The sequence below is a fragment of the Triturus cristatus genome, chromosome 12 (genome assembly GCF_964204655.1).
Source record: "Triturus cristatus chromosome 12, aTriCri1.1, whole genome shotgun sequence".
NCBI lineage: Eukaryota > Metazoa > Chordata > Amphibia > Caudata > Salamandridae > Triturus > Triturus cristatus.
The window spans coordinates 221440379-221460210 of record NC_140595.1 but is presented as its reverse complement, the minus strand read 5'-3'; the positions used below and the strand labels follow the sequence as shown (position 1 = coordinate 221460210).

At 45.7% G+C, this 19832-nt stretch overlaps 1 protein-coding gene across 1 annotated transcript in view; it reads left to right on the top strand.

Annotated features, from left to right (window-relative positions):
* LOC146775746 (uncharacterized) overlaps positions 1-19626 on the top strand; it is a 176325-nt gene extending 156699 nt beyond the window's left edge. Inside the window, exon 6 of the mRNA XM_085639710.1 lies at positions 19412-19626. Within this exon, the coding sequence (XP_085495836.1) occupies positions 19412-19525 (114 nt within the window). The 3' untranslated portion in view covers positions 19526-19626. The remainder of the gene's footprint in view (positions 1-19411) is intronic.
* The last annotated feature ends 206 nt before the right edge of the window (positions 19627-19832 follow it).

Sequence of the window (19832 nt, the reverse complement as noted above, 5' to 3'; positions counted from 1 at the left end):
TGGAGGGGTGGAGTTCCCTACTCAGAATTCCGCAGAGTTGCATAAAAACTCAGAGCAATTCCGCTGTGTTCCGCTCCGCCCTAATTAGATCCCTGTCATCCTAGCTCAATGACTGCAGTGCCTGCCAGTCTAGATTGATGGCAGGAAGGGCAGCTCCGGTTCCCAGGCGGTGAACTGTCGAGGATTGTAGCACGATCCAGCCACAGGCACAGGCAGCCTTGCTGAGGGAGGGGGGAGCTTTTGTGGCACCTGCGTGAATTCCTTAGACCGCCTAGTGCTGCGTCGGGCACTAAACACAAGTCACCATAGCCTTCCCTGTCCGATAGCAAAACAGAGACTTTCAACTGTACATTAAATATACACAGTGCAATACAAATCAACAGAGTGTTCACTCACACACTTACTTTGGACCACTGAGTTCTATCCACAACTTATTTTCTAGCAGCATGGTACCCAACGTCATCCGTGATTGACTTAGAAAGTCAGCACTCCGGCTTTATACATAAAGCCAGGCAATAGCAGACTTCAAAAGCCTCAACTGCTATCATTCCGGCGTACTAAATGTATAATAACAAAAGCTAAACATATCCTCACAATCTCTCCTGTATCTCCACATGGCAGAGCTGCGAGTTAGAGAGACTCATCCCCCAAAAGCTTCCTTGAAGAGGAGAAGGTCTGGTAGCAGCGCACACCAGGGCTTGCATTTGGAGAATGACCTTGCAAGAGCGAAGCTTTGTTTGGAGGTGCAGTCTGTCGTGAGCTGGACTTCACTCTCTCTATGCTTGTACTCTGGCAGCAGCAAAGTCTGTTGTTTTTGTCGCTGCACATCTGCTCATAAAGTGGCGGTGGTGTAGTGAGGAAGCGGAAGATGCTGCAAAGGCTGTAAGGCCAGGAGCCTTTGTTTTGATCCAAGCCCGGGTTACTAACAGAATGACTGCAGCAAGAACTCTTAAGGGGTCAAGTAAGGCACTATAATGCCTGTTTTTCCTTGTAATGTTGCTGAAATATGGCTGATGTAGAGACGAGCAAGGCTAGGGGTGGGTGGCTGGGACAAACTCGTCACACTGTGGAATCAAAGGTTTTTTGCTGAACTCCGCTCTCCCAGCGGCGTGCGGATTCGCAAAATTGTACAAACTCCACCCACAGAGTGTAGTTAACTCCCCACCACTATTTGTGGATTCCTCTGGAGGGGACCAGGAAAATAGGCTCAATAAAGCTACATTTTGAAGGCCATATTTATGAAAGGGGTTGCTTCGCTTTTACATCATGCAACGTGGTGCCTGCGTGACACAACCCCCAAATGCGATTTGCCAAGCCACGTAAGGCCACTTTGCATCACCTTGAGTGGCTTGATAAATCAGAAGTAACGTAATGTAGCACAAATCTCTGCATTGTGTTAATCTACCCTGGGAAGGCGTTCCGTTTGCATTGCGTGGGCCAACACATGCAATTCCCATGATTTTTTAAGCATTTCCAGATTTACTATTACTGGTAGACCTGGGAATGAGCCAAAAAGATATGCCTTCCTAGGGGAGTCATAACAAGGAGAAATATCTTCATTTCTTCTTGTTACTTACTCTTTCTAAGTGTGCTGCATTCTGCAGCACACATAGATTGATGAATATGCCTTCCTGCACAAAAACAAACATGCATGCAATGCAGATACCCTTGCATCATGGTGCAAAGGTGCCTGTGTTGGCACTAGGCCACCCATTGTGTTCCAGCGCTGGGGAAAAGGCTGGAATGCACTGTATTGTGTTAAATACGCTGCATTCCTACCCTTTCCCTTTAACGCAGTGCAGCAAAGTGACTTGCTGCCCTGCGTTGCTTTACTTTTTAATAAGTATGCCCCTGAGTTTTGGGGGAAAGATAGGAAAAAAGTGCTCTGGATAAAAGAGTCTGTGTATTTTTTTCTAAAAGCAGCATCAACAAACAGTTTGCTGAGCTAAAGTCACAATCCTCCCAGCGTTCAGGAACATGCATGAAAAAAAATCTTCACCACAGTTTTGGCATTTTTCAAAGAGTTAGCCCATTATTTCTATTTTTTGTGCTCTCAACCTACTTTCACTTTGTGCTAGAGACCAGTGTGAGCTATAGATTTCGGAAACTTGAAAAGAAATCCAAATTCATCAAGGGAACATGTGTGAATCCCTCAAGATTGTCCCAAAGAAATTAACTTTTGAAATAAAGGTTGAAAATGAGTATGAAAAAACTGCCATTTGCAACAATGTTTTCATCTATAACTTTTTGTTACGATGGCCGATTTACAAAAGCAATATACCATTTCCTCTGCTATGCCCTTCTGGTTGTGGGGTTATATATGCTTTGTAGGTTCTTCTAGAACCCAAGGTACCCGGAGCCAACAACTGAGCTGCATCGTACAATGGTTATTCATTGTGTACAGAGCACAGGCCAAGTCACATGGTAAAATGTGTAGATTGAAAAATGGGTATCAAGAAAACCTATGCATTACTGAAACTGGCAAATGGCGCACTGGCACATGATATTGAGTTTAGGATCAGGGATTATTAGTGCATCTCTGGATTTGTAAATACCACCTCACGGGGCGTGGCCAAGAGTCCAACATGGCGGATGCTCTTTAGACCACCTCCTCCAGCTCAATCTCTAATGCAGCTAAAACTGTGCCAGTTACTGCCACAAATCTACCAATAGTCCCCGAAAGTACAGACGAAGCGGAGACGCGGCTCACCGAGCTCAATTCAGTAAGATAGTGGTGTTTCGGAACCCGGAACAGCGGTTAACATTGAGCGTGCGCATTGGCGGCCTTTGTTAAGGCCCCGAGATACAAGCGTGCTGAGAGGCGGAGGTGCCGGGTGGTGTAACTCTAGGTCCTTGACTAGCTGTGGTCAAAGAGCGAAGGCAAAATAGACCCCACAGAGAGAACTATTGTAGCATACAATGGGGCCTTAGACGTGCTAGGATGTCCACCCATAGAAGAAGGCGTACTGTGGCTGGGCCTGGTGCCGTGTGGTGAGTGAGGCCTGCTTGCCGAGGACCCCGGACCCAACCGCGGACTGTGGAGACACAGGGCATGCACACACTGGGCGGTGCTGGCCAAGAGTCGCTGATTGCCTGTAATTGGGGCAGTGAGCTGCGGGACTGCGGCAAAGGGTGCCCCCCAGTGCAGGATTGGGCCAGCCACGCAACTGTGGAGTGGAAATTGTTGCGTAGACCAGGGATGGTTCCTGAGAGTGCGAGTCACATCGAGGAACACACTGAAATTGCTCTTGCCTCACACCAAGGAACCGACCTAGAGAACTGCATGGGGAAGGTTTGATCAGTTCCCCTAGGACCACCTGACAGTGCGTGCATGGCCACCTGCTCAACCGAGTGTTAGCATGGGAGAAGACAATGCAGGGCTAAGGCGCCCAATAGGGGTGGGGGGTGTCATCTCACGCTCACAGAAGCGACCGGACTAGGTTCAGGTACGGCTTGTGGTGTGTGAGGGCCATCCACGGCCTACCACCACAGCGACCTCCATAAGGGAACGAAAGATCCCGCTGCATTGCATCAAAGCAGAGCTTGTTATCATAAGCCCAATACACGGGAGAACCTAACAGCCACACAGCGCCACCATGGCCAAAGACAAAATGGCAGGTGGTGCCGCCAAGCCGAATACCATGGACCGATACATAGGGGCTGGGGCCAAGGCGGCAGACACAGAGGGAAGCCCTAATACCCGGCCAGACAATGCCGCATTATTACCAGCGATCACCCAAACAAGAAAAGCACTAGAGACCCAAATTGGCGCAGTTGGCTCAGAGGTGTCGCTGCTGCACCAGGTCCTCCAGGGAGCGGTTGAGCGACTAACAGAGGCAGAATCCAGGATTTCAGGAGTGGTAGATGCATTTTCCGTACTTCAGGCCAAAGATTCCTACCGCTGTCGTTATCTGGTGGACCATTCTGACCACAGTCCAGTGGGAGTGAAAGTCAATTACAACCAGCGCAAACTGTTTCCCGCCCCCCTTGGAGTTGAGAGGACCAATGATGTCTAACGAGACTTTCTCCCACGGTTTATCCGGTACAGCTATGGGTGACAAAGGTGGCTTCCTGGTTACCCTAGATTTGTCACTGTTGGAGCATGTGATACAACTCCTCACCTTTGCCTCTACTAAGGAGTCCATCCTGGGGAACCAATACCTCTCTCGTAACCTTGCCTTCGTCAAGCTTCTGCCCAAGTGGCCCTCATGTACAAGATCGATTATCTTACCCCTCATGGGTTCTGGTGGAACTATCTTGTCATTTCTGAACAGGATGCCTTGATCCACACTAAGCTCCAACCGTATCTCCCAGAACGCTTTTAACTCTGCACTAATCTGATCTGAAGACTCGGGCCAACCCTGTATTGTGTAATTAATGATCTGTGTCATGTTGGTATCAGAGTTCATGCATTCTAGCCACTCTTGCGCGGTGATGGTGTCTAAATTGAGCTGGAAAACTGGGTATTCAGGAGTTTCAAATTGTTCCTCTTTGTCAATGGGACTTCTAGACAAGAAGTCAGCTGCCACATTTTGAACCCCCGGTACATATTTGAGTGTGAAGCAGAAACCTTCCAAGCCTAGCAACCACTTTGCTATGCGGGGAGTGTTACATGAATTATTCTTAGGATTAAACATGAAAATCAAGGGTTTATGATCAGTACGCAAGCAAAATTGGATGCCCCACAGAAAGAATCTGAAATGTTTCACACCCCAAAAACAAGCCAACGCTTCTCTCTCCACCACAGAATAGTTCTTTTCCGCTTTGGTAAGTGACCTTGACGCAAAAACGACAATTCTCTCCTTGCCCTCAATAATTTGCGAAAGCGTTGCACCTAACCCTTTCCCACTAGCATCCGTTGTGAGGAAAGTCTTGCGGTTGTGCTCGAAGTTACACAAAAATGGAGCAGACAGAATGCCTTCTTTCACGCTTGAAAATGATGTTTCATGTTCCTCTGCCCACCTAAATTGCGTGTTATTTTTTGTGAGGTCCCTCAGGTTGGCCGTTAGATCCGAGAAGTGGTCTACATACTTTGCCATATACTCGGCCAACCCTAAGAATGACCTTAGCTCGTCTTTGTTTGTAGGTGCGTCTCTTACAGCTTCCACTAGGCAGTGTTTGGGTTTGAAACCTTCCTTTGAAATGCAATGTCCTAAGTACTCCACCGATTCCAGGAGACCTCAGTGGCTATTTAAGTGGTAGAGAACACGCGTTTCCATGAAATTGCATGGGAATGTTGATTGGCGCCAATCCTAACAAATGGAGTTTGGAGGCCCCAGTTTTGGCCATTTTGAAGTGGGTACAATATTAGAACGGGTAATCAGTACAAAAGTTGTTGGGATGAAGGAATTCTTAGTGATCATCAAGAGGTTGCAATAATGTTGGATAGAAGACCGTAGAATGAGGTGATTGCGAGTAAATATGGTTAGGAATTAGAACGACATGGTTTGGCTACTCATTGTAACTCATTGTAACGGTGACAATTGGCTAGAAGAAAGTAGATATGTAATTACCTAAATTATATTTGTAGAGATAATATAATATTGATTGCTAGGAATCTTATAATTGTGAAATGGAAATGCCAAGTGATGTAAGATAGGTCAAATAGTCTGCCGTATCATATTGTTTACTGATAGTTCAAAATAAAATGTAATTATACATAATACATAAGGCAATCACAGTAAAAACAATAGAATTTCCCAAACCGCACAAATAAAAACAGCAATAAATAAGAAAACTAAAAACAAGTATACAACAAAATGTTATCAGAAGTTCTTTCACAGTTCATCATGACTTCATCAAGTCCAATCTCCTATGGTGATCAATCTGTCCTGCTACCTAATAAAGTTTGCCTCTCAGGCCATGCTGTATGCAGGAGCTTAGACACCGCCACTACTACTACTAGCATTGAGGTGTCACTCTTACAGATTCTATAAGCCTCTCTTCTTTCTGCCATATTGAGGGAACAACACAGGGCCCTGCTCCTGGCTTTGATATACATAGGGCAGAAAAATAGCAAGTGTTCGTCCGTTTCCGTAATGGTTTTACAGTGGGAATAAAAATGTGACCTGGAGTGCGCACCACCCCAATTGGCAGTGTAAGGTGCGTCTGGGAGTCTCCCATATTTAAATTGCAGAAACACAGATGGAGCACAAGCTGGTCCTATGTAGTCTAAGAAATCCTCAGCTTTGTGGATTTATGTTGCAGGAGAGTACTTATCAGGGTGCTTGTGGTTGTTCCGTGTTCACTACGACTGGCAACTTACTTGAAGACCAGTTTTTTTTTTTTTTACTAGTTTTGCATCTCTTGGCTGAATGGAACATGCCTCCTCCCCAAATTTCTCCAAACCCAGATCCGTTCAGGCCCTTTTTATAGGGCCCAACCATTTTATTGTTTCCGCTGAGCTCATTCTTAGAATGTCTTGGGGTCCATCTCTGTAGTGGGACAGTTCACTAGTGCTCCAGATATGTATCCAGTATAACAGTGGTCTTAATGCAGCTAAGGCTGCTATTTGATGGATGCCTAAGTCCAGGCGTAGGGGTTCCAACGGGGGTTCCCCTCCCTAAACCAGAAAGATCTAATAAAGTTGTTTTCTACCACACTCGGAGTTAATGTTGCAGTGGCCCATAGCTCCGCCTCATAAAGTGCTGCTCCCCTTTGCTTGAATTTATAATTCTCTATGGCAGGTAAAGGGGGATCCAGTTGGCTTTCTTTGCAAATTTACATCTAACTCCCGCTCTGTGCTTCACTAAAAGTGTTCCTTTTAGGATCTGTGGTTCCCATGACCCGGTTTCAGCTAATCTGATACCTAGGTAGTCGAACTCTCTCACTTTTTCCAGGGGTTGATTCCCCACTTTGATCACCCCTCTTGCCTTACCTCCCTTAGAGTAGGTCATGTATTTAGCTTTGGTGGTGTTAATTTCAAGACCCTACTCTGCGTAGAACTGGTTGAATCGATCAGTTTTTACAGACCCCTCTTGGTTTTGGACAACATAAGTGTGTAATCTGCAAATGGGAGCACCAAGATTTTGTTCTCTGCCATGGAGGGAGAATCATTAACACAATTCAGCAGATAGCACGCCCATTTATAGAAGCACCTCCCACAATTTCCCCCTAGGCAAAAGGTCAAAAGCGGCAAGGAGATCATTGAAGACCACAAAAAGTTCATTCTTGCCCAGGTCCATCGTCCTCCTTTTAACAAGGAATAATCGGAAGGCCTGGTCAACGGAACTCATCTTCTGCCTGTAGCCCTCTTGCAGGTTTGAGAGAACATGGTTCTCCTCGCATCAATCCAACAGACGCTCGAGAATCTGTTTACTGAAAACCTTTTGTAAGTTAGCTATAAGGCTATTTGGGAGATAATTAGATTGGATGCTGAGATCCTCCTTTTTAGAAAATTGGGACCATCTCAGCAAATGGGAATAGCCTCCTCCCTCATGATTGCATTAAAGACAACGTTTATGTAGGGTACCCAGACAGTGGTGTCAGATTTGAATAAGTCTTCCGGGATCTTGTTGAGGCCTGGTGCTTTCTCTGACCTAAAGGAGGCCATGACACACGCAGTTTCCTCCAACGAAAAGACAACTGTGGGCAGATTAGATTTTAGAGAGTAAGTGGCCTCCATAGGAGCAAGGGTTCTCTCTGTTTGGAGGTGGTCTGTATATAGACTCCCAAAATGAGCAGGGCACAATCAAGGACTCAGCAGGTATGCTCAATTTCCAACTACCAAGGCTAACCAAGGATCAGAACACGTCTGAATATTGGAGGTCGCAGCTTCCAAAAGTTCAGCCCAAATATACTTTTCCCAGGTTGCTTTAGCTTCCTTTAGCCCCATACATAGCACTGCTTTCCCTAATCTTACAAATGTCTCCCTTTTTTTATCGAATCCAGCAACCAACCCTGCAGTTTTGCATTTTTGCATGATCTATTAGACCACCCCATTGGGGGCAGTTGGTTTAGGGCGCCGAGACCACCTTAGTAAAAAGTTTGCCTAGTTTTAAGAATACCATTTTGTGCTCTCTTAAAATCGCTATGCTCTCTCCCGAATTTGCTGACATATTTTCCATATTTATAACAAGTGTTCGGTGTAGATCCATAAACTGTTTTAGGGGATGAATTCACTATCTCCCACTTAGCCTTCCTCCTATTGTTTGTGACTATCAGGGAGTTCTGTTGGCCACATACATCATGAGGAGGGGACATGATCATCGACTGCGTCAGTTTAAGTATCAGAGGGTTATGGTCACATTCGTCACTCTCCACCACGACATATCCCCCAATTCAAGTCAGTCTCACATCCAATAAGATGAAATCTATGATGCTGTAGTACAGCCTCCTTCTAAATGTAGGAGCGGGCATTTTTACCGAGGGTGTCCGCCAGTTGCATGCATGCATGTAACCCATGCGTCAGGGTGAGATCAACCACCTGGAGGGCTGCTCTGGAGAGATTCCTTTTAGAGAGGTTGAAAAAGCAGGGATCCCCCAAATTAAATCCCCTGTGCTAGATACATCTTGTGGCATGCCGTTGGGTTCAAATGATACATTTAAATTCCCAGCTACAATGATGTGGTGTGTGTCAGATTGAGTTACCAATAATTGGTCCAAAACCCGCAGAGCCTGGGATCATTGCTTGCGACCCCCACTCCTATTATACATGTTGATTACCAAGAGCGGTAGGGTTTTCAGTTGAGAAAAAAATCAGTCATTGGAGATCAGGAGAGTCTACTGTGATAGAGTGCAATATGGTCGACTGCAACAGTATTAGTAACCCACTTGACAGGCTCTCAGCCATGGATTTAATGGCAGGTACATTATAGCTTTTAAACCCACGCCTGTGGTCGTTCACTTGGGAGCTTGTCAAGGTAGACACAAAAATAACTATGAAGTGAAGTTCTTGGAATTGGTCAATGCTGTATCTCAATAGTGAGTAATATTTTGCCTTTAGGTAGCATGGTGGACTGCAAAGTGGTCTGATTGAGGAAACATGGCAAATGAATGAACCTCAGCAGTTATTTGAAGATTACAGTATATATGCAAGAAGTTGGTGTCTAGTAACGTATTTTCTGAAGTTGATGGCCATGTTGGAGTGGGAAACCTTTGTGTTCGAAATGTTATGTAGGGATCATGATTTCCTGGAGGAAAGGAAGACCAATATTCATGGGAACCTTAAGGATGGTATTGGGAAAAACAAGTCCCAGATTCCTTGTGTTCCAGTTCAGGGAGGACCTGGCCTTTCGGATCGGGCTGAACTGTTGCTTTGAGGAGCAGGGTCAAGACTGGTTGTTTCTGGCTGGGTCCAAACTGAGGTGGCATGGTGGGCAACAAAAGATGGATTGGGATGCGGCCCGAGCAGTTGTCAGTGGCTGAAATTAATTCAAGCGTTCCATCATTCACCTTGTTGTTTTTGCATTTGCCGTCCTAAGTGTGCCGGGTATGCCCAGACAATGGTCCCAGGATCACTGTGCCAATAGAACCTAGCTATACCTGGCTAAAAAACCCTAACTAGGGCGAAACCCATCCTAGGTTGCTCGTGTTCCAGTTTAGGGAGGACCTGGCCTGGCAGTTTGGGCTGGACTGTTGCCATTGGAGCAGGATCAAGACTGATCTGCATATGGCTGAATGAATGTATTTCTTTTGTCCTCAGTTTCCTGAAATCCGCTGTAAAGGCTAGGTCTTGTTTAGACTAAAGGGCTGAATGGATTGTGTATTTAACTCTGCATTTTATAGATTTTCACTTGTATCATGATTTTTATGTGATGAATTCTGCAAATTGTAATGGATTTTTATGTATTGGTAACTTTTATGGTTTTAAATGCTAAAACCGAATAAAGTTGTTTGGAATTGAATTGAATTGCATATGGCTGGGTCCAAACTGAGGTGGCATTGTGGGCAAACAAAAGATGGATTGGTATGCAGCCCAAGCGATTGTCAGTGGCTGAGATTAATTCAATCATGCCATTCACCACCTTGTGGTTTTTGCAGATACTTAACCGAGCAGCAGATGAGTTTGTAATCAGTGCCATGTAGGGATGACATTATTGTTTTTTCAACTGTATGAGTAAACAGTCCAATAAAGCATGAACTAAAAAAAAATTCTACTTAGGTTCATAAACAGCAGGCATATACAGATAACGTGAGCCCGCGATTCTTGATGATAGCTACAACCTCTGCAACAGTTGCAGATCTTATTGGTGATCATACTCAGTCCATATTGACAGCTGCAAATGGAACTAGAAGAAATCTTTGATCTTACTTGATTATGTGGGTTCATTCTCATATATGGCTGATAAATGGGTGACGTGTAGATTAATGATAGGAGTTAGTCCTCTGGAAGATTTTTTTAGTTCCTCAATTGTTTTAGTCAGAAGGGGCCCTTATATTGAGATTTTCCAACCCTAGAGTTTGAAGGGATTGTACTGCAAATTGCTTTACCAAGCATCAACCAACCCTCTCGAATTAAGTATGCTATACAAATTACTAATGTCAATATGGATGGTTGGATATTCGCTTAGTTCTCTTCATACAAGATTTTTTAAGGACCATGCCATCGAGTTTTTCAGCCCTAGGCAGTAATGTTGGAAATGCAAATTGACTAGTGTGGCAAGATCTATCAAGCAAAATGTGGGTTTTAATTGACAAGTAGGTGGACACTTAGGTAGTCCGAAGATAGAACGATTGACCATTGAAAAAAAAAATCCTGTTACGAATGTAGTGATGTTCTGTGGGGGCGCCAGTACCAGCCCTTTTATTCGCAGATGACACTATTTTAACCCCAAAAGGTTTACAATGTCCAAAAGCCTCTTTCAACGCATACTGTGATACTAAGGGCCTAGAAATAAATTCTAGCAAAACAAAATACATGGCAGTTAACCCACATAAATCTTTTAAAAAGAATTTAAGGGTTAAAAACCAGAAGCTAGAATATGTGCAAAATTTTAATTATTTAGGCATAACCTTAGATACCAAAATGACCTGGAAACCGCAATTGGAGAAAAGCAAGACTGTCTTGCTCCAAAATTCCCTACCGATAGTAAAGAAACACGAGGGTAGTACTTCTAAGGCAGTATCCCCTGCCCTTGAGGTATACAAGTACAGGGCACAGTCAGCATCCCTTTATGGGGCGGAACTATGGGGGCCCTTGTGTAAGAGTACCTTCACGGTAGGTGAAAATAACATGTTCGAGGCATATGAGCTGCAGATTGTACACTTAGCATAGGTCGCCATCTGGTGTTGGGCCCGGATGTTTGCAGTTTGTTTTTCTTCTTGGACCGTCTTTGGAAGTCACGAGTTTGGTGACTCCTCCTTCGGTCCGTACTGCGCATGGGCTTCGGCTCCATCCTCAGATTGTTTTTTTCCGCCATCGGGCTCGGATGTGATCCTTCGTACTCCGGCTTCGAACTTCTACGGTTCCAGCCTCGACGGAAAATCCTCGATTCTTCGAGTTCCTTCATCATCTTCATCTCTCGAAGCGGCACTTTTTCCATCCCGTACATCGACACCGGCCTTCGGGCCCTCCGCGACTCCGGTCCCGGCCGATGGAAAGGACTCCGTTTAAAAAGTGCCCAAAATGTGGGTCTAAATTTCCCCACACCGACCTCCATCAGGTGTGTAACCTTTGCCTCTCTCCGGAACACGAGGCTCGAGACTGCCCCGCCTGCAAGTCTTTTCGATCGAAAAAAACGATCCGGGATCGAAAGGCTCGACGCACCATGGCGCACTCATCCTCGACAGTTCCACCGGACATCTTCGGAGACGACGCCGAAGCTTCGGGGCAGACACACACCGAACTGGGAGAAGACATCGTCAGCGCTTCCGAGGCCGACGACTCCGACCTGGAGGACGTAACACCAGGACAGCGGGCCGTGAGTACAATGCCCCCTCCCAGCCCCGCACCGAAAACCAAAGAGACTCCGGTTACTCCCTCGCCTGCCGGCCTGGGCAAAACCAAAACCAAAGCCTCGATCACCCCACCTTCGGGCCCGGTGTCGAAGCACTCAAAGTCTCACGGCAGCTCGGGATCGAGCCAGCCGACGCCCGGTGCGGATAAACACCACTCGGCACCAAAGCCTGCAAAATCCAGCTCGACTCCGAAACCACCGGTGCCGAAGCCTGGACACTCGGCGCCGACCAAACACAAACAGAAATCGGTCGGCACCGACGCTCCGGCGCCGAAACAGCATTCGACGCCGAAACACACGGAGACCTCCAAAAAGCAGGGCGTACACAGAACATCGAAACCTCCGGTTCCGAAATCGCCGGTGCCGACAGACGACTCGGCGCCATTGGCTCTGTTTACACCAGACCCTTTACAAAAGACTTTGTCCAGAGATCCAAAGACTGGCCTTTTGACTGTGATTACTAAGAAGCGTCGCCTTGAGGCTCCGGCTCCTCCTCCTCCACCCAAAAAGAGGGACTCAGCTACTTCTCCCCTTAGAGTACCCTCCCCACTGCCACCCCCCCTCCCACCACCACCCCCTCCACCTTTACCTCACTACGATCCGGCCCCATCCCCAGACCCGGATGACGGGGACCCGGACAATGACCCAGGGGACGCCCCAATGGATCCCACTCCACCAGGGACCCCAGATCCATGGGAGGATTATAATAACCCTGATGTACCCAATGTACCTCAAGACGACCTATACCCATCAAGGCCGTCTCCTCCAGAGGACTCTTTAGGGTTTCACCATTTAGTGCAGAGAGCAGCACACTACCATGGGGTGGACATGCACACGGAACCAGTGGAAGAAGACTTCCTACTGGATACATTTGATTTACAAGATCGTTCCACTGCTATTTTACCCATGCTTAAGGGTGTCACCAAGCACGCTACAGAGGTATTCAAAGACCCTGTCAGAGCCAGAGTACTAAACCCTAGAATAGAGAAGAAGTACAAGGCGGCACCCACAGACCCTGCATACATCAAGGGCCCTGCTCCTCTAGATTCCCTAGTTGTCTCCACAGCTAGAAAGAGGGCTAACTCCCAATCTTCAGGAGATGCCCCACCACCAGACAAGGAATCTAAACTTCTGGACGCGTCTGGTAAACGCACCGCCTACCAGGCTGCAAACATGTGGCGCATTGCAAATACACAAGCACTGCTTGCGCGATATGATAGAGCACACTATGATGAATTAGAGGCTCTTATGCAGCACCTTCCAGAGAAATACAAACGCCAAGCTCATGACCTGATACAGGAGGGCAAACTAATCACAAACACCTCCATTAAGTGTGCCCTCGATGCAGCAGACACTGCTTCTAGAGCCATAAACACCAGTGTCCTGCTTCGACGCCATGCCTGGCTCAGGATATCAGGGTTCAAGCCTGAGGTCCAGACATCAATACTTAATCACACCTTTGACCAGCAAACACTCTTTGGCCCAAAGGTAGACGAAGCGCTCGAAAAAATGAAGAAAGATACAGACACAGCGAAGTCTATGGGAGCGCTCCAGACCCAAGCCTCTAAGCGTTCCTTTCGACGCTCGTCCTTTCGTGGCACAGGTAGAGGCTCCTCCACCGATAATGCCTCTACCTCCTACAAATCCCCTCCTCAAAATACCTTTTCAAAGGGCAACCAAAGAGGTGGTTACAGAGGCAACAACAATAAGGGCAGGGGCAAAACCAACAATACCCGTTCTGCCACCCCACCCGCACAATGACTCCCCTTCGCTCCCCCCAGACCATTCCACTCCGGTCGGGGGCAGACTACAAGATTTTATCCACGTATGGGAGTCCATAACATCGGACAAATGGGTGACCCAAATCATTCGGTCAGGGTACTGCCTCGAGCTAACATCTACCCCACCCAATATCCCACCAAGGCACCGTCCAATGTCCCAAGAGCATTCCACACTGCTCAAACAAGAGGTACTCTCGCTCCTCCAGAAACACGCCATAGAGCAGGTACCCGACAATCAACGAAATCTAGGGGTCTACTCCCTATATTTCTTAATCCCAAAGAAAGACGAGACCCTCAGACCCATTCTGGATCTCCGGCCTCTAAATGCCTACATACATTCAGACCACTTTCACATGGTCACCTTACAACAAGTCCTCCCACTCCTCTGCCAGGGAGACTTTCTCACAACACTGGATCTGAAAGACGCGTACTTTCACATTCCAATACACCCCTCTCACAGAAAATACCTCAGGTTCGTGGTGGACGGGCAACATTACCAATTCAAGGTTCTCCCCTTCGGGGTCACCACTGCACCACGGGTGTTTACCAAATGCCTAGCAGTAGTAGCAGCACACCTCAGACGTCAACATGTTCACGTCTTCCCTTACTTAGACGACTGGCTCATAAAAGCCGCGTCCTACCACCAATGCGTGCAACATACAAACAGCACCATCCAACTGCTTCATCAGCTAGGCTTCACGGTGAACTACCAAAAGTCCCACCTCATACCATCTCACACAAAGCAATATCTCGGGGCCACCATAGACACCTCAAAAGGTATTGCCTATCCAAACTCAGCCAGAATCACAAGCATTCTAGCCTTACGCAAAATATTCCTTCCTCAACACTCTCTACCAGCAAGAGTGTTTATGAAGCTCATAGGGATGATGGCGTCTTGCATCTTCATAGTGCCCCATGCAAGACTCCACATGCGTCCACTTCAGGAGTGCCTAGCACAACAGTGGAACCAGGCCCAGGGTCAGCTGACGGATCTGGTGTTGGTGGACGGCCGCACACATCACTCTCTGCAGTGGTGGAACACCACAAACCTTTCCAAGGGACGGCCGTTCCTGGACCCGGTTCCCCAAGTGACTCTAACAGCGGACGCATCGCTCTCCGGCTGGGGAGCGCACCTCTTACACCTCACAATGCAAGGTCTATGGACGCCACAGCAAAAAACGCTCCACATCAACCATCTGGAGCTTTTGGCGATCTTTCTAGCCCTAAAATCTTTCCAAAAGCAGATTTCAGGCAAAGCAGTCCTCATTCGCACAGACAACATGACTGCGATGTATTATATACAGAAACAGGGGAGGACACACTCTCCCCAGCTCTCCCGCTTAGCCCAGAGCATATGGAGATGGGCAATTCCCCAAAACATTTTTCTCCTGGCACAACATGTTCCAGGCGTACAAAACACCATAGCAGATCTGCTCAGCAGACAGACTCAACAACTACACGAATGGGAACTGCATCCACAAGTTCTTCACCCATTCTTCCGACAGTGGGGGCATCCTCAAATAGACCTCTTCGCCACCCACGAAAACAAAAAATGCCCAAGCTTCGCCGCCAGATACCCACACCCATTGTCCAAGGGCAATGCGATATGGATGAACTGGTCAGGCAGATTTGCATACGCCTTTCCACCTCTCCCACTAATTCCATTAGTGGTCAGGAAACTACAACAGCACTCCCTCACACTCATTCTGGTAGCTCCGACGTGGGCCAGACAGCCGTGGTACACCACGCTACTACAACTATCAGTGGTACCACATCAAAAACTGCACCTTTCCCCATGCCTCCTAACCCAGAACCATGGAGAAATCAGGCACCCGGACCCAGCTCAGCTCAACCTGGCGATCTGGCTCCTGAAATCTTAGAATTCGGGTACCTTAACCTTCCCCCTGATTGCATGAACATCATCATGGAAGCCAGACGTCCTACCACTAGAGCATGCTATGCCGCAAAGTGGAAAAGATTTGTAATGTACTGCCGTAACAATACAATCAACCCTCTAGATGCATCCATACAACACATCATATGCTATCTGCTCCATCTTCACAGGTGTAACCTGGCGTATTCATCCATACGCCTACACCTAGCAGCGATCGCTGCCTATCTACAAAACAGACAGCATTTGTCACTCTTCAGAGTGCCCGCTATTAAAGCCTTCATGGAAGGCCTCAAACGAGTAATTCCTCCCAGGGCACCACCCTCCCCTGTATGGAATCTAAATTTGGTCCTTACACGACTAATGGGTCCGCCCTTCGAACCAATGCACAAATGTGAGCTACAATTTCTCACCTGGAAAACAGCTTTCCTTGTAGCTATCACTTCCCTTAGAAGGGTTGGTGAAATACAAGCGTTCACCATACAGGAACCTTACATACAAATGCATCACAGCAAGGTCATACTTCGAACTAATCCGAAGTTCCTGCCCAAAGTCATTACCCCCTTCCACCTCAATCAATCAGTGGAATTACCTGTCTTCTTTTCGCAACCCCAATCTGTTGCGGAAAGGGCCTTACACACACTAGATGTGAAAAGAGCGTTGCTATATTACATACAAAGAACGCAACCCTTCAGGAAGACCAAACAGTTGTTCGTTTCCTTTTCTCCACCACATAAAGGCAACCCCATCTCAAAATCAGGGATAGCTAGGTGGATTGTAAAATGCATACAAATTTGCTATCAGAAGGCAAAGAGAACATTATCTGTTCCCCCTAAAGCCCACTCTACAAGAAAGTTAGGGGCTTCTATGGCTTTTCTAGGGAATATACCCTTAGATGACATATGCAAGGCAGCCACATGGTCTACACCGCACACATTCACAAAACACTACTGTGTAGATGTGCATTCCCAGCAGCAAGCTAGGGTGGGCCAGGCTGTACTAAAAACACTCTTTCAAACAGCTGCAACGGATACCGGTGGTCGCCGCTAAGGTTGGGTACTGCTATATAATCTATGCTAAGTGTACAATCTGCAGCTCATATGCCTCGAACGGAATATGCTACTTACCAGTATGCATCTGTTCTTGGCATGTAGAGCTGCAGAGTTGTACACGCCCACCCGCCTCCCCGGCTACCTGTATCCGTTCCAGTCCATCTTATTTAGATACAACACACATGGGTTTCTCACTGTTATTACTACGCTCCATCATTTCCCTGTTGGCGAAAAACAATCTGAGGATGGAGCCGAAGCCCATGCGCAGTACGGACCGAAGGAGGAGTCACCAAACTCGTGACTTCCAAAGACGGTCCAAGAAGAAAAACAAACTGCAAACATCCGGGCCCAACACCAGATGGCGACCTATGCTAAGTGTACAACTCTGCAGCTCTACATGCCAAGAACAGATGCATACTGGTAAGTAGCATATTCCTTTCAGGTAGCCATTATGGCACCCAGTGCGCACACCTTTAATCCCTATTGTTATGGACCTAAATATTAAACGTATAGATCATCAAGCCATACTGAGACCATTATTGTTTTGGGTGCGACTGTGGTCTACAACAGAACTTGCCCACTATAAAGATGGCCTAGAAGAAATTCTAAGGTTTGATCAAAGTACGAGTCTTCAGTGGCTCAAGCATGTTTTCTGTCGGTTTTGTAAACTAGGGCTGAAGCACTTTTTGGAAGAACCCGCTCAACAGACACTAGCTTCTAAGAAAGCATTAAAATCTACCTTTTGGGCGTACATCCAAAATAATGTGTCCCATAATTCTATTATTGGTACACTAACAACTCCGTTTCTTATGAAGCCAACTTCGAATTTTGAGCCATTTCTGGATGAAGTGCAGCCACAGTTTGCAAAATCACTATACATGTAATTTCGATATGGTGTTCTGCAAACCAACTCGAACACATTGAGATGGGTCCGTAAACAAGGGGAGAACAATAGTGAGTGCTGTGTATTATGCCAATCTGATACTCGAGAAAATGACCTACAGATATTATTCTTTTGCCGTGCTTATGCTAAACCTAGGAAGAAATGGATCAAACCCACTTGCCGAAATATGGGCATTAGGTCCTTTCTTGAGGCAGAAAGAATACTGAAAACTGACACTTCTCAAAAATAGTTTTCAGTGTCAGTAGATACTTGTTTGATGTGGGTATAATGAGAGTAAAGGTAGGCTTGACATTTTAGTGACCTTTACATGTGTATTTGGAATTATGTTGTCAATTAGCCTTGCACTTTATAAATCAATGATAGACTATGAGGAATATCCTGTTAGTTATATTTTTTGCAAGTAAAACATTTGCACTTTTTTGATTAGATTCCTACCAGGAAGCTGCACTTAAAAGATGTATAGACAGTCACCTGGAGTCCTTGGTTATTTGCAATTTTATTTGATTCACGTACTCCTCAAATGCCTTTTATAAACTTAACTATGCCTAGCATTTTTCAATCTATTTATGATATTTTATAAATGTCAAATAGATGATCGATTTCTTTTATTCTGTTTTTAGAATTTTGTATTTGAATTGTGAACTTTTTTCTTTTCTTTTATGTAAATGGTCTAAAGCAGTACCTTCGAAAGTCACAATTCATTCGTATTTTTTTTTTAATTATTATGGTGTGTTACTTGTTACTGTGTATCTTTTATGTTTAAAATTAAACCAAAATAAAGATTGGAAAAAAAAAAGATATTCTGTACTTTGGTGAACCATGGGGACTGCAGGAACACATTTAAGCCTGAAAGTTCCAGAATGGAAAAGCCATTTGGACTGTGCATGGTTTAATACAGTTTCATTCAATTAAATTGCAGGTTCTCCGCCCAATCACAGATGGCTAAAAGTTGCCAGTCATGACTTAGTTTTAGATCCTGCCACTCCCCTAGGTACAAATAGGCATCTGTCAATGAGATCTTTTCTCCACCGATCTGCCAGTTGAATGCACCTGAGGAGAAAGACAGAGTCTGTGAACTTTTCTCACTCAGAATTCCAGTATGGTTTAATACAACTGTAAAGGCTTGGATTTAGCTTCCGGGTGATAATATAACTAAGTTATGTAGCCCATCCATGTGACTGCGTCAGTATTATTAAATGTGTTGGATCTGCTGGTTCTAAATTTCGAATGAGACCCCAAACATTTTTCCATTGTGTAATGTAGTCCTTTCGGTAATATCATGCCATTGTTCAGCTCAAAATGCTGCTCTTTCCTTTCTAAAAATGGTTATATATGCTGCTCTAAAGCTGTTCATATGTTGGAAACCCAGAAGATGTTCCTGTCCATGAGCGAAGCTTGACCAGCCGATTCAACTGGCGCTTCAAGGCTCTCAGAGCTGGGGTATACCATGCAAGTTTGAGGATGGTCTTTTGGTGGCTCATTCTGTTTATTTTACTTTCCTTTAATTCACAGAAGTTCACCAATGAAACAAGAATATTTTCCAGTGGGGGAAGATGTTAAAATTCTGGCGTTTATTCACATATAGCCTCAAGAGCTATTCGACCATATATGTTTTTCCAGCGTTGATACATCACTTCAGAATGTTAATTCCATCTGAGATTTTTCATGTAACTACTGAACAAATGTGAGATTTGGGAGGTAACTGGAGGAAACAAATAGAGCTACTACGCCACTAAGTTAAGATATCTGGTACCCTACTAGTTCCCATCTTCCATGTTAGAATTCAAGAAGCTGTAGACATACTAAGGCTGTTTGTGTAAATGTTTTGACTAAGCACACAACAGGACTGTTACAAGCTGTGCTAAACAATGTGTGTCTTTTTCCAGGCCCCCTTGACTCCACACGACAGCGTAAAAGGGATCCTGAATGTTCTCTATAGTCTCACTGAAAAAGACAATGGATGTCTGCTGGACTGGGAAGGAAAGTCAGTCCCTTGGTGAGGGACCAACCTGCCATCAGCATAAGGGACCACAAGAAGAACCTATGATGGCTTTATGACCATTATTTTAAATTTCTCTAAATAAATCTTGTTTTATTATTATGAGAGTTTACTGTGATTGTTGAACTTCCTTTGAGCTGAGCAGTGAGTTCTTTTGCACATGTGTTTGGATGTCCATGTGTGTGAGTGTGTTTGAGGTTTGTCTGCCAAGCAAAAAACAGTACATTACACTGCCCTACAATTGTCTGCCTTGTACCTTCGATTGAGATTCTCAGTCATAACAGCTGACTAAAATTCTCCTTGAAAGA